The sequence below is a fragment of the Columba livia genome, chromosome 3 (genome assembly GCF_036013475.1).
Source record: "Columba livia isolate bColLiv1 breed racing homer chromosome 3, bColLiv1.pat.W.v2, whole genome shotgun sequence".
NCBI lineage: Eukaryota > Metazoa > Chordata > Aves > Columbiformes > Columbidae > Columba > Columba livia.
This window is the reverse complement of record NC_088604.1, coordinates 102,321,321-102,334,962: the sequence shown is the minus strand read 5'-3', so window position 1 is coordinate 102,334,962 and position 13,642 is coordinate 102,321,321. Positions and strand designations below refer to the sequence as shown.

Sequence of the window (13,642 nt, the reverse complement as noted above, 5' to 3'; positions counted from 1 at the left end):
GAGATGAACTACGCTGAGAAAAGAAGGACTACACGTAGATATACACACACATATATGCGTGTATACATACACACATGTGTGTGCGCGTGTGTATATGCGTGTATACACACACACAAGCGTGCGCGTGTGTGTATGCGTGTATACATGTGTATTATAATCTTAGTATCCCTGTATTGAGTAAATTTCTGACTAGAAAAAGGGAGGTCTAATTATAGGTTGTTTTCCCATTCTGATCTAGTTGCTGAATAGGTGATGAGACTAGAACATGCGTGTTTTTAAAAATAAGAGTGAATTTTCTCATCTGATCTTTAATCTCTCGCAAGCATACCAGCCATGATCTCAGTATTCTCTCTTTTCTCTGAGCCTTGAAAGGCATCCCAGTGTTGAGTGCTTTTCTAATTGTTGGAGTGCCATGGAAAGTGTGATACTAATTGATGCTATGTTTTCTCGAAAACGTCGGTATTGAAATTTAAGAAAACAGCTGGATACACTGCCGAATTTTCATGTGCCAGGAGATGGAAATAAGATATTGGGGAAATTCAGCATGATCTTTTAAAAAAAACCCCAACAAAGAAATATTCACCCTTCTTGAACCAACCAACCAAACAATAAAAACCCACCAAAAACTCAAGAAAGTCTTGGGGGGAGTCGTGTTCTCTGTCATTCATAGAATTTGAAGAAATATTTCATGACTTTCCTTTTGTAATTTATGAAGAATGCCTGTCTCTTCAGCCTTTGGAGTTTTCCAGACGCGAGGCTGCATTCCTTGCAAGCCGGGCATTGTGTGCTTTCCGTAACGTGGATGTGCTGGAGGGGCGTGCTCAGAGAATTTGACTTACTGATAAGAAATAATTCCTTTCTGTTTTTATTTCCTGTCTGCGTCTGGGCATTTCCCATAAAGACAACTTGTGTAGTGTCACCCACTCCTCTACTAATAAATTGTGTTTATGGTATGTTTCGCTTTCTTGTGTTTCTAATATGATGACAGTCATGATCTGCTCCCTTTTAACTTTAGGCTTCTAGGTGACCTCCATAGTCAGGATTAGCTACTGATAGCAATCTCCTAATAGATTTGCACTTTTCAGTAATCAATAGAAGCTTTTCACAGGGAGAAATGTTACGTCTAGGTGTATTTTACTGTTGTAAAATACATCAAAACCAAAAAGCATTTCATTTATGAGCAGGTGAACTTTTTTGTGCTGAACTTTATCTGGGGTGGGGGCGGGGGGGTGTTTTCTTCTATGTATATTAAAAGAAGCAAAGACCTTCCAATCCTTGTTTCTTGAAGAAGTGTCATAATTGCCCATGGAAAATGTAAACTATATGAAGCTAGTGAAACTCCAGATTCTTTGTTCTTCAGTCTTTGCAGAAAACCTTGTATATGGTTTTAGCATTTAATTAAAATTCATGGTTGGTGGTGAGGAGAAGAGGAGGATGGGGAAAAAGACTGTGGGTAGGAAAGTGAAGGAACAAAAAGAAGTCTCTTCTTGATCTTTTTCATTCATAGTCATGCCTGTTTGTCTTACCAAAGCTTTTCAGAATGAACATCTTTAAGCAGAATGTCAAAGTGCTAGTAGTTTTGTATTAACGAAAGGTGGGTGTTTCAGCAAATTGAAAGGAGTATTACTTTAACATTTTAAGTAAAAAAACAACAAAAAAAAATCACATAAAAACAGTGATTTGCCGTAAGTAATTTTATGTTCTAATCTAAAATAATTGTATTTTAACAGTGAGCAGAGTATCTGCCAAGCACGAGCTGCTGTAATGGTCTATGATGATGCCAATAAGAAATGGGTACCAGCTGGTGGATCAACTGGGTTCAGCAGAGTTCACATATATCATCACACGGGCAACAACACATTCAGAGTAGTGGGCAGGAAGATTCAGGATCATCAGGTAAGCCGATCTCTGAAAATCTGGAATAGGAATCTTAAGCTATTTTTGTGATTGATTCTAACATGAAGCAGTTGGTCTTCAGTAAAATTATGAGAACCACAAGTTGGTTTTCTTTTTAATTGAAGTAGCAAAACTGTATTATGGCTTTTTCCCCATAAACATAAAAAATAGACCTTGTGTGCTCTTTACCATTCCTTCCCACAGACAAATATAAAGGCTAGGGAGGAAGGATAATGATACACACAGAAGTCATCTGATTCTCTTTAAAGCGAAGTGGCAGCCTAAGGACTTTTCTTCTTCCCTACTCTCTGCTGTAGCTGCAGCCTGTGTAGGTACCAACAGTTGTCCTGTAGCTCTTCCTGTATTATGAGAAGTTATACGCATGATTTCTTATCTGATCAGTTTATTCAAAAAACCTTCTGACATTTGGTAATGCTGATTATCTACCACTTTGGGAGGTTGAGAAGGGAGCAACAAGGATTACATCTTAATTTCCGTGATGAAGAGGTTATTAGATCTTGAATAAATGGCAAACTTAGCACTCCATCTTGAAATATGCTCTACCTTGTGATACTTGATGTGGGGTTAAAGATCTTTTTGTTTGAGGAAAGCTTATATATCTTTTTCCATCTCTCACTGCATTTAATAAAATTCTTTTGGTCTGTTCTTGGTCATTTATCACACACTTGAAGCATAGGCTGATAGTATCCTCTGTGATTTGTCATTAAACGCTTATTCCAAGTAATAAATGGTCCCTGTGCATTCATCTGAGAACAAATATGGGTGTTTTTCTCCCATTATTCAGTGGAAAAAGGTGAGAGGATATAGTTATCCAAGCGCATTGAGATGTTCTTAGTGAATGTCTTGTAATAAATGGTTTTCCTGCTAGCTAGAATTTAACACCTTGTGTGTGAGCCCTGACGATCTCGTGAAATGCTACCTTGTGATGCATGGTAGAAGTCCATATAAACTGCCATTGCAAGCACTGCAAGCTAAGGGGTGCGGCAGCCGCAGTGAGCAGGTGATAACTTGGTTAAAAAAATAATTCTGACAAGTACTCTGTGAAGTTAATGGAAAACTGAGTTTCAGAAATCCAAGTGCGCATTCCCATCAAGTACACTGCTACTAAAAGTCAGAACTGTTGCTATTACTGCATTGCTGTTACGAAACATCACCGCATCGTCTGGAATGAGAACGCTTCGGTCACAAAAGTCCATACAAAGCATCGCATTAGTCCCCTCGTGTATTCTTATCAATGATTTCGTGCAGCATTGGAATTAAAATTGAAATGGATATGTGCTTCAATGTGGAGATCTTGTGGATTGTGGGACTGGAATTAACCCTGGAATAAAATCTACATGAAGCTGAATCTTGTCATGGAACAGCAATTTTAAACATAAATAATTTTCTTTTTTAAATGATTATAGGTGGTAATAAATTGTGCCATTCCGAAAGGGCTGAAGTACAATCAGGCTACACAGACCTTCCACCAGTGGCGTGATGCTAGGCAGGTGTATGGTCTGAATTTTGGCAGCAAAGAAGATGCCAATGTCTTCGCAAGTGCCATGATGCATGCCTTAGAAGTATTAAATTCACAGGAAGCTGGTAAGAGCCTCTTAATTATTATTATTTTTTTTTTTTTAGGATTGTCCAAATATAGAGATGCAATAAATTCAAATGTTTATGCACAAAAGTCAGTAAGTCTTGTTTCTAATAATGATTCAGCCTCTAGCCATTTTAATTATTTGGATGTTTTTTGTCTGCCTGTGCTGCTCCTTACTAGTGATTCTCGACTTGACATCCATGTAAACACAATTCCTAACAAGTAAACCTGTTTTCAAGTAATCTATTACATACGTGTTAGAACCTTGCCTACTTTGCTTATTTATTTTTTTTTAGGAAACAAAAACACTTAACCAAGAAATGTGCAGCTCTTAATAAGGGCATTTTTTCAGGATTTCTAGAGGCATTTGGTGTTCTTAATGTGTATTGGTATTTTTCCTTCTCCTTGAGTACTGGTTTATTATAAAAACATCAGGGTTTTTTTTTCCTCCTCTGAACTTTGGAATTCAGGTCATCCTCTTTGGCAGTTCATACTCTACAGAGTTTTCTAGCTTGGAGAAGTTGGATCCAGGGGTAACATTCAGATGGGCACATATAATTTAGACAAGTGATCACTAATTGAATTTGTTTGGAGCACAGGATGACATAGAGGGTTTAAAACACTGGTGGAAAACTTTGACTTCAGCAGGTGTCTGTAATATATTCTGGGTAGGCTCTACAGCATATTCGTCATTGTAACACTGTGACACACACAGAGGGAGTTTTTATTTTAAGACTTTAAGAGACTTTTGTGTTCTTGTAAGCAAATAGAATTCTTTTGTCCTCATTAAACTTTAAAGATTGCCCGTGTAACAAGAGATAGTACCTCTGTGCCAGTTTTTTCTCCTGAACAGAGACAGGCTGTAGATAACCTTACTATGGCTGTCTCAACTACAGCAAAAAAGGGTGACTTTATCAAGCTGCTTTTCATACTGATTGTTCTTTCAAGACTTACCTTTCGAAACTAAGCTATCTAGACCAAGAAGGATGATACATTCTGCAGTGCTTATGCTTTTATGCAGCATCCAAGGCCAAAAAATAAAGGGTAGTTGGAGGTGTCTCTTTGCCAGCTAAAATAATCCAGTTGTGGGTCCCATAGTCCTGCCTCTCAGTTGGATATTTTTTCCTTTAAATCCCACAGTTCCACTTTCTCCAAGGGTCACTGGTTGTAAACATCTCATGCATTCTGACTGTTCTACAATCTACCTCTCAACCAACATTTGGGAACACAGTGTTGGTTTTTGTTCATTTGATGTGAAGTTTGAGAAAGCCTGATTTGTGGTATTTACCACAAGTCTGAGTGTTTTATGTTGTTTCCCATTACCTGTACTTGAAGTGTTTGGTACAACATGTTTCAAATAAGTATGTATGTGTATATATACACATAGATATATTTTCATAATTCAATTTAACTCTTCCTCTTAACACTAAAACTGAGCTACTAGATTGGCTGAAATGACATAGGCAGGCATGACATGCTCGTTTTTAAATTGGTCAGTGCATCTGTATTATCATTTCGTGGATTGTTGTGATTTGTCTAATGACTAGTTCTCTTGCTTCTTTATGCAAAGTGCATGTGTGCTAACACTTCATTATTATATTCTTCAGTAGTACAAATTATATTGAACTAAGATGCCCCTTCAGTTTGTAAAGACTTGGATAAAACTAAAAGTGATTCTAGGGGTGTCTTTAAATGTAAGTTTAGTAATTGTCATTGAAACAGTTCCCTGAAATCAGTGTAATTCCACAGGAGGAAACAACACAATGAAAAATAACTCTTCTTCCTGTTGCATCACTTCAGTAATTTCTTAAATGATGGGGGGAGGAGTAGGAGGGCTAGACTTTGGAATGAGTCTAAAAGTCACTGTACCTGGTATTCAGTTATCTGCTCATCCCAAATAATAAATTCTTCCAAATCATTCTGCCAGTAATCTTCTTCTCTGAAGTCACCCTTCAGTTTGAGTCTGTCTGCTTCATTCAGTATAATAACAGTTAATCCCTGATGATTGGGAGGTAGTTTTGTTTTCGGGTGGATTTTTGTGTGGTTCATGAAATGGGAGTTGAACATGACTCTTAAATCATAGAATCATAGGATTGTTTCGGTTGGAAGAGACCCTCAGAATCATTGAGTCCAAGCATAGTCTAACTCTGGCACTAAACCGTGTCCCTAAGAACCTCATGCTTGTGCCTTTTAAACACCTCCAGGGATGATGACTCCACCACTTCCCTGGGCAGCCTGTTCCAGTGTCTAACAACCCTTTCTGTGAAGAATTTTTTCCTAATATCCACTCTAAACCTTCCCTGGCACAACTTAGGACCATTTCCTCTTGTCCTGTCACTTGTTGCTTGGGAGAAGAGCCCAACACCCTCCATGCTACAACCTCCTTTCATGTCCTGGTTGCTGGCTATACTGCTGTAGTCTACCTAGTTTGTTCGTAATGGCTTGAGATGTAGGTCAGACAAGGACATTAATTATGTTTGATGTGACTGGTTGTAACCTTTACGTTTTCTGGATTGTGAGGTAGTTGCTTTGTTTCTCTTTCCTGTGATTTGACTTGGTAGTGGTGGCTTCAAGTCAAAATGCATTAGCTGCTTCACCAGCTAATGGTGGACACCATGTGCACAGGAGGAGAGCACTGTTCTTCTGTAACTTCTGTCAACCAAGAAGGACTGTGGCCGATTATGATAAGCTGTCACGTACATGTTTCACAGACAATATAGGTGTTTTAGCTTCCATCAGGATGAAATAAAAACAAAGCTTATATCAGCATCGCTTCAGCAGGTGCCTGAAGATGAGTAGTTTTGCACTACTGCTTGCAAAAAAATTCAGAATTTACGCATGTAGAATCACTTTTAAAGCCTGTTACCGTTTCCGGACAACGTTTACAGTTACATGTTTATAATGTGTATGTGTTAGAATACTGTCAACAAGTGTTCCTAAGTTTTATCAGCTTGGAGGTTTGTCAGTGTATCATCTACATATTGCTTAATTTTTACATTGCTTAATTTTTACTGACCTGTGTCAGTGTAAGAAATAAGAAAGATCAAGTATCTTTCTGAACATGTCTGCTTCAATAATAGAAATAAGATACTAAGTAGTTTGCAGTTTAGAAACAAGTTAATTGGACTCCTTGCTCAAAGTTTAATGCATTTCTTTTATCTGTAGTTGGTGTAATTTTCTAATAGAAAAGTACAGCCAGAAATGAATCCTTAGTGTTATTTTCTTTTCCTAGCATTTTTCATAGCTGAATATTTACTTAGTACACTGGCTCTGAGGCTCTAATATTAACTCTTCATTGTAGGAAATGGATTTCAACTGCCCTCCCTTTTTATAAACAAATGAATTACCCTGTTTTGAAAAGATGGTGGGGAGTATATGTTATGAAAGGAGTTTGTGCTAATTCGGAAGATCAGTACATTATATATTGATAAATTTGAAGAAACAAAACTATCTGCTAGACTTTAAAAAATCTTGAACATATGCAGTCCCTGGTTGGTGTTCTGATGATAGTGCTTCAAAAATCTGTACCTGTAGAGAACAACTTGTCTCCAGTAGTTTATGTAAATTACAGAGTTTCCTAGTATATCTTGAACAGTAAATAGAATCACCAACTTTGAGTAAAATAAAGAATTCCTATAGAGAGAACTTTCCTCTTACTCTAGAATTGCCTACAGTTAAAGTTTGGTTCTTGCAGTATCCTTATTTTCTGTTGTGTTTTCTCGTTTTGGCAATTTCTTTTATTAACTTGGTTATTTTAAGTTGTATTTTATTCATAAAAGGCAGGAAGTTTTAGTGTTAACTGAGCATTCTGTTCAGAAATTCATAAAGCTGTAGATGCATTTTGAACTTTATACAAGAGTTCGCAGAAATCTCAACAGCTTCTGAGGAACATTAAAGATTTTGTGGACATCCTTTTGGTTCATGAGTCAGCTGTTACTTACGGCTCTTGCTCTTTAAAAAGAATAAAATCATATAGTTGCCTTGTCTTGCATATATTTGAAAAATGTCAATGATCTTGCTTGCAGTTGACATCTTCACGTTATACTGCTGACATAACTGGAGGTGGTTTAATTGAGGATATCCCTGTAGTGGATCTGCAGAAGCAGAGGGGGAGATGCTGGGTGCCCGTACCAGCGCGCTCACGGTGATGGGCTTTTTGTCATCCTCATGAATTCAGGATGCAGAGTGGAGGTGTCTGAGGTTGGAGCAAAGGCTTCCACTGCAACTAGCATTTTTCTCAAAGGCTTCTGAAGTGATGGCTGCCGCATCAGTGAAACTGTTTGAAATACTCTCTGTATCTAGTGGGTTTTTTTTTCCTCTCCCTGATTTACAGCATTGATCATCGTACTTTCTCTTATGCTCGATCTCTGCTTATTTAAATCAATGTAAAAGTGAAAAGTGTGTTCACTCTTTCTGGTTCAAATGGCACTATTAGGGTATCAAACTCATTTTCACCGAGGGCCACATCAGCCTCGTGGTTGCCTCCAAAGGGTTGAATGTAATTTTAGGACTGTATAAATGTAGGAGTAGCTACATTTATGATTATAAAATGAGTGTGTCACCCCTGTATTAGCTAGCAGCTACTCCAGCAGACTCTGTTTTCCTGCTGACTAGTTAAGCAGATTGCAGGCCACCTGTAAATCCAGAAGAGAAAGACAGTAAGGCGGGACTGCACTTTCTCTTGGAATTTTAAGGTAGACTACTAATGCTACAGGTTCCTGCCCTATACTGTTTAGGAGATGTGTTAAAAATGAGCCAAGATTTGAAAGACTTACTCATTAAATAACTGTCTGGAGTAGTCAAAAGTTACACCTCCATCAAGTGGTGAGTATGTGTCATCAGTTTAAGAGGTCATTTGAAGAGGATTTCTGGCTTTAAGGCTCTGTGTAGTATGTTCACATACTCAGTAATTGGTCTTAATTGTCTAGAGTAAAAATGGCTGGCTTCTGCAAAGGATTTTGCATTGCATTACAAAGAAAATTTTCATATCTGCTTTAAGTAGAGCTCAGTGTTCCCATCAAAGTGACTCTGGAATGAGAGAAAAGCCTCAATGAAGGGCAATTAGATGGCCGAGAAAATTCTCTGATGTGTGAGAATACGGATTATTCCTTTGAAGGAATAAGGGCAAGTGAGGGCAGTGTGTGTTGGGAGATGGGAGGAACAAAGGGGTATCACACTGATGCTTTGCTGCAAAAATTACCTTCTACTTCAGCTGGAATTGGTGGTGTTTTGTGTGGCATCTGTCTTCAGTCCCAGGAAAGCCTTGCTAAGAGAATAGCTAAGTATGAGATTTATATATGTATAATTTGCATTTGAGGGGGTACTTTGAGTTCTTCACTGCAGAAGATGAAAGTGACAGAAGAAGAACTAAAAATAAACCTGTTCCAATTCTTTCTATTAGAATTACATGTATGTAAGATTCATGATTTTTTTTTTTTACTAATCTTTAACAGTTATATATTGATTCTTGAAAAGATTGAGGTTAAAGTTCTTTGAAATTATTAGTAACCCTAGAAGTTAGGTTGTTCAGTTATTAAATAATCAAACCTTGATGGGGAAAAGATACTTGCTTTTTCCAAGCTCTGTACTGATGTGCAGTCCTTTCTCTAACAGCAAAGAGAGTTCATTAAAGCCTTGCCAATAGGGGAATGCACTTACTCATATCATTGATTGAATAATTTAGTATCTTTGGGAAATGCAAACTGAAACAAGAACTGGAGTTGCCTAATTGGAATATGTGTAGAGACTCTAGGAGACTGAAATGAGAAATGCATATGCAGGGCTGGGGGGGATCTCAGATGCTTCTCCTTGTTGACATCATGCATGTTTTGGTTCCCATCGTGCTAAAACTTGTTTTGAGAGAAGAATTATTCTACTGCAATGAAGTAATTATGCTATACCTGTACTCTTGGCAAGCCTCTGGAGCAGGCTGTCAGCGTTCCCCGTCAGAATGGGAGTAACATTATCTGCCTTGTCAGAAGTTGGATAATATCTCTGTTTTTGCTAGTGAGTTTTTTCTTTTCCTTTTAGATGTGGAATTGATTAAAGAATCTATTCTTATTGCTAATAGATTTTATAATAGCTAATCCTGATTTATATGCCAAAATATTGACCTAAAGGAAGCTTTAACTGTTTATTGAGCAAAATACTTTAGTTCCAATTTAATTGCACGTAAGATTATTGAAAGCATCATCAGTGTTATCTGTGGTATTTGGAAGGGAAGGGCAAGTTGCTAAGTTTTCAGAGTTATACTCACTTCTAAGGGTTGCCTGTGTGGTATTTCTGATTTGTGTGGTTCTTCAGGATTAGTGTTGTATCAGGTGAAAGCATTGAAGTTTGGGTGGGCAACCCAAAGAATTTAATTAAAATTTGGTTTTTGGTCTTCACTGCATGGCAAACCTATGTAGAAGTACATTAATTTGTGGATAAAGTTTTGTTTAATAAACATTCAGGAATGCTAATGTATTTTTCTTTTGAGGGTTCATATTGTTGTCTTGAAAATATTACCAGTAGAAGCTGTAGTTGTATTAAAGCTGCTGCCTTTTGCAAACAGGGTGTTGTCATAGAATGAAGAGCATGACTGTGGAATTACAGCTTTGTTAGGCTCATTTCTGTAGTATTGTATGCAAATGGTGACAGTCATCATCTATAACATTGCTATTTAAACAAAGTTTGACAGAACTGGGTGGGTGGGGGGAAGTATAGATGGTATTGATATATTTAACTTTTGATACTTGTTTTTTTTACAATTGTGATATTGTAGTTGCATAAAGCAACTTTCTTATGAAGAGAGACTGAGAGAGCTGTTCAGCCTGGAGAAGGCTGAGAGGGGATCTTATCAATGTTTATAAATATCTCAATGGTGGGTGACAAGAAGACAGGACCAGACTCCTTTCAGTGGTGCCCAATGATAGGATGAGGGGCAACGGGCACAGACTGAAGCACAGGAGGTTCTGTCTGAGTATGAGGAGAAACTTCTTGACTTTGAGGTGCCGGAGCCTTGGAACAGGCTGCCCAGAGAGGTTGTGGAGTCTCCTTCTCTGGAGACATTCAAAACCTGCCTGGACACCTTCCTGTGTAACCTCATCTGGGTGAACCTGCTTTAGCAGGTGGGTTGGACTGAATGATCTCCAGAGGTCCCTTCCAACCCCAACCAGTCTGTGATTCTGTGTAAAGCAACTGTAGGACTTGACTGCTGAAGCTTTGTCTCTGTCTCCCCCTTCATGAAAGGACGGGTGAGAGGGGAAACCGCAAACCTACTTGAGGTGACCCAGCCAAGCTGCTGAGCCGAGCCCAGCACCCCCATATCAGCGCTCCCTTTCCCGGGTCCTGCTGGCGCTGATAGGAGCCTCTGCTGGCAGTGATAGGAGGAGGCTTATCTCTGCTTAAATTCAAATGTATTTTCATGAGTATTTTTGTTGTTCTTGTCCAATTTTATTACCTTGAGCAGGTAAAAGTGCTTGGGAAGCGAAATGGAAAGCATTTACTTTCAGTAGGGAAAATGCAATGTAGTTACCACTCTGCTAAAATAAATGGAAGCCAAAAGTAAATTAACTCAGCTGGAGGTGCTTAAGAAATGGTAGCTGTATGTGAGGAAGCAGATACTTGAAGGAAAGTGAAGTCTCAGCTGGGAGGTGATTCACACAATTGGAAGCACTAGAAAATATTTTTGTCACTTGTTAATGCCCTAGTTTTTGACCGTCACAATCTTGCATATAAATCCAGAATATGAGTCCAGGTCTTGAGGAGTGGTCCCGTTTTGCTTCTGCTGGAGACTGGTGAGCAAGTCTCACCAGACTTTTTTCTGTATTGTCCTAGAGCAGCACAGGACCTGCATGGGAGGAGAAAGAGCTAGAGACAAGGGAAAGAGGTTATTTCACCATAAGCTATTATAAAAGAGGAGAGATTCAGGCTAGACATCAGCAAGAAATGTTTTACAGTGAGGGTGGTGAAACACTGGCTGTTTGCCCAAAGAGGCGGTAGATGGCCCATCCCAGGAGACATTCCAGGCCAGGCTGGACGGGGCTCTGAGCAACCTGATCTGGTTGAAGATGTCCCTGCTCATTGCAAGGGGTTGGACTGGATGACCTTTGAAGGTCCCTTCAACCCAAACTATTTATTTTATGATAATTTTTCTTCCTACTTCCTAGCATAGATCTCTGAAAAAGTCTGCTTTCCATTCATTCAGAAAACTTTTGAACATTTACTAAAACACTTTTTTTTTCTTAAATTCTTATATTCTGTAACAGAAATACATCTTTTTTTTTTTCTGTGGTGTTGAACTCTTGCCTGAGGTGTGTTCTTTGCTTAGTAGGTGTACTCAAACTGTCCTTAATGAAAATCTCTTCTGAAGATTATTAGTCAGTACACTTACCTTCATAGCATATGCCTATATAAATTGTTGTCTGCTTTTAATCCATTATTTCTTTGAAAAGCCAGTCATACTTTGATTTGAATATCAGACTGTATAGTTGGAATGTTGCTTGGTCTTGGCACTAACATACTGAGATATGAAAGAGTGGGAATTCTTAATTACTGTGGTGTTTATATAAACTCTTTCTCTGGGGGAAAAACTGAGATCTTTACCTCAAGCTGAAATTCTCATGTGTGATGTTTGACCAACATTTTCTAAAGGCACTATAGATAGATTATATATATATATATATATATATATATATATATATATATATATACACACACACATATATATATATTTTTTTTACAACTTAGATTTTTGTCTTTTAATGCTGTACTCTGAATAGTACATTAATTGTAGGAGTGTTTTTGTTGTGTTTTGGGTTTTTTTGGGTCTTTTTGTATGCTTTCTTGAACACTAGGGCATGCGGGGTTCTGAGGAAGATTTCATGTGATCTGACTCTTAGTGGTCCCCCAAAAAGATGTTCACAGATTCTTATTTTACCAGATTCCGAGGGAGCCTGTCCAGCTAAATGAAAATGCACATTGTAGCTCATTGTATAACCTGTAGTATTACATGTAATATATTATTGTTCCTGTCTTAAACAGTAGATACTCAAGGGTTTTTAGGGCTGTTACCTCATAGGAATGTGATGTCCTCAGTGTCAACCAGGTGCTATGTCAATGCTGCTAGTGTAAGGCAGGTGACATTAATAGAAGTGGAGTGGAGAGTTTGGTATGAAACTCCAAAGCAGACGGTGTAGTTGCAAAGATTAAAGGAACTGATGAACCAAAAAGCATGAAGTGAGGAGAAACCATGTGCTTCCATCTCCATCTTTTTAATTATACTTTCATAGGTTTGTACAACTGTAATTAATTCAGCTCTTGAATGGAGATACAGAGGTGAGAAGTCAATTGGAGGTAAAAATGAAGTGAAGGAGTTTGATAAACTACAACTCTGGTTGCGATTTGAAAAGGTGATGTTGGGGATGCTGAATTCATCTCAAGCAGCCCCTAGCAGCCTGATGTCATTTTCTGAGCTATGCCAGCATAGTTGTCTGTGTGACCGCATGAAGAACCAGAACTGATCCTGGTCAAAAACACTTCTTGCAGGTGTTCTATTCTCTCGAGATTTTTGATGTATTAGATTTCCAGTCCATCTCTCGCTACACAGAGGCCTGAACTGTCATAGAGAAAGGGTGATGTGAAGGTGAGAATAAGCTGAAAACCAGAAAGCATTTAAACTGGAATAGCTGCTGAACAAATTACTATGAAATTATATCCTCTGTCTGACAGACTGTGCCAAGGAGCGCACCATCTGTGCTTTCCTTAGAAAAAGAAAGATGTTAGGCTTTCCTTAAAAATCAGAATGAATAGACCATTCAGCCTCGTCTCTTATGTGGGTTGTACCTGTCTCTGAAGATAAAGTGATCCTGTAGAAGGATCAGAATTTTTTTCCAGGCAGTATCTATGAATATTTCTCTTGAGGCTTGATGTTACTGAAGTACCTTGAAGTGCTCAAAAGCCTCTGAGAGAGTTTATTAGTTAGTTCCTGCTTATTTATTTCTTATGCCATCTGTCCCGTTACTGACAGTTGTATTTTAGCAATGAAGTGGTGGTCTCGGCTTGCTGTAATAACTTAATTTTATGGGGTAAAACATACTTTTCCACCTGATGTGTACCTTTAGCTTGCCAGTGCCTGTTAGCGTGGAATTTGTTAGAGAACAG

General features: G+C 38.3%; 1 protein-coding gene across 7 annotated transcripts in view; it reads left to right on the top strand.

Annotated features, from left to right (window-relative positions):
- ENAH (ENAH actin regulator) overlaps positions 1–13,642 on the top strand; it is a 101,569-nt gene that overhangs the window by 48,680 nt on the left and 39,247 nt on the right. For all 7 annotated transcript variants that reach the window (XM_065058598.1, XM_065058594.1, XM_065058591.1 and 4 more), the window contains exons 2-3: positions 1,731–1,896; positions 3,324–3,501. In XM_065058598.1, coding sequence (XP_064914670.1) covers positions 1,731–1,896; positions 3,324–3,501 — 344 coding nt within the window. The remainder of the gene's footprint in view (positions 1–1,730; positions 1,897–3,323; positions 3,502–13,642) is intronic.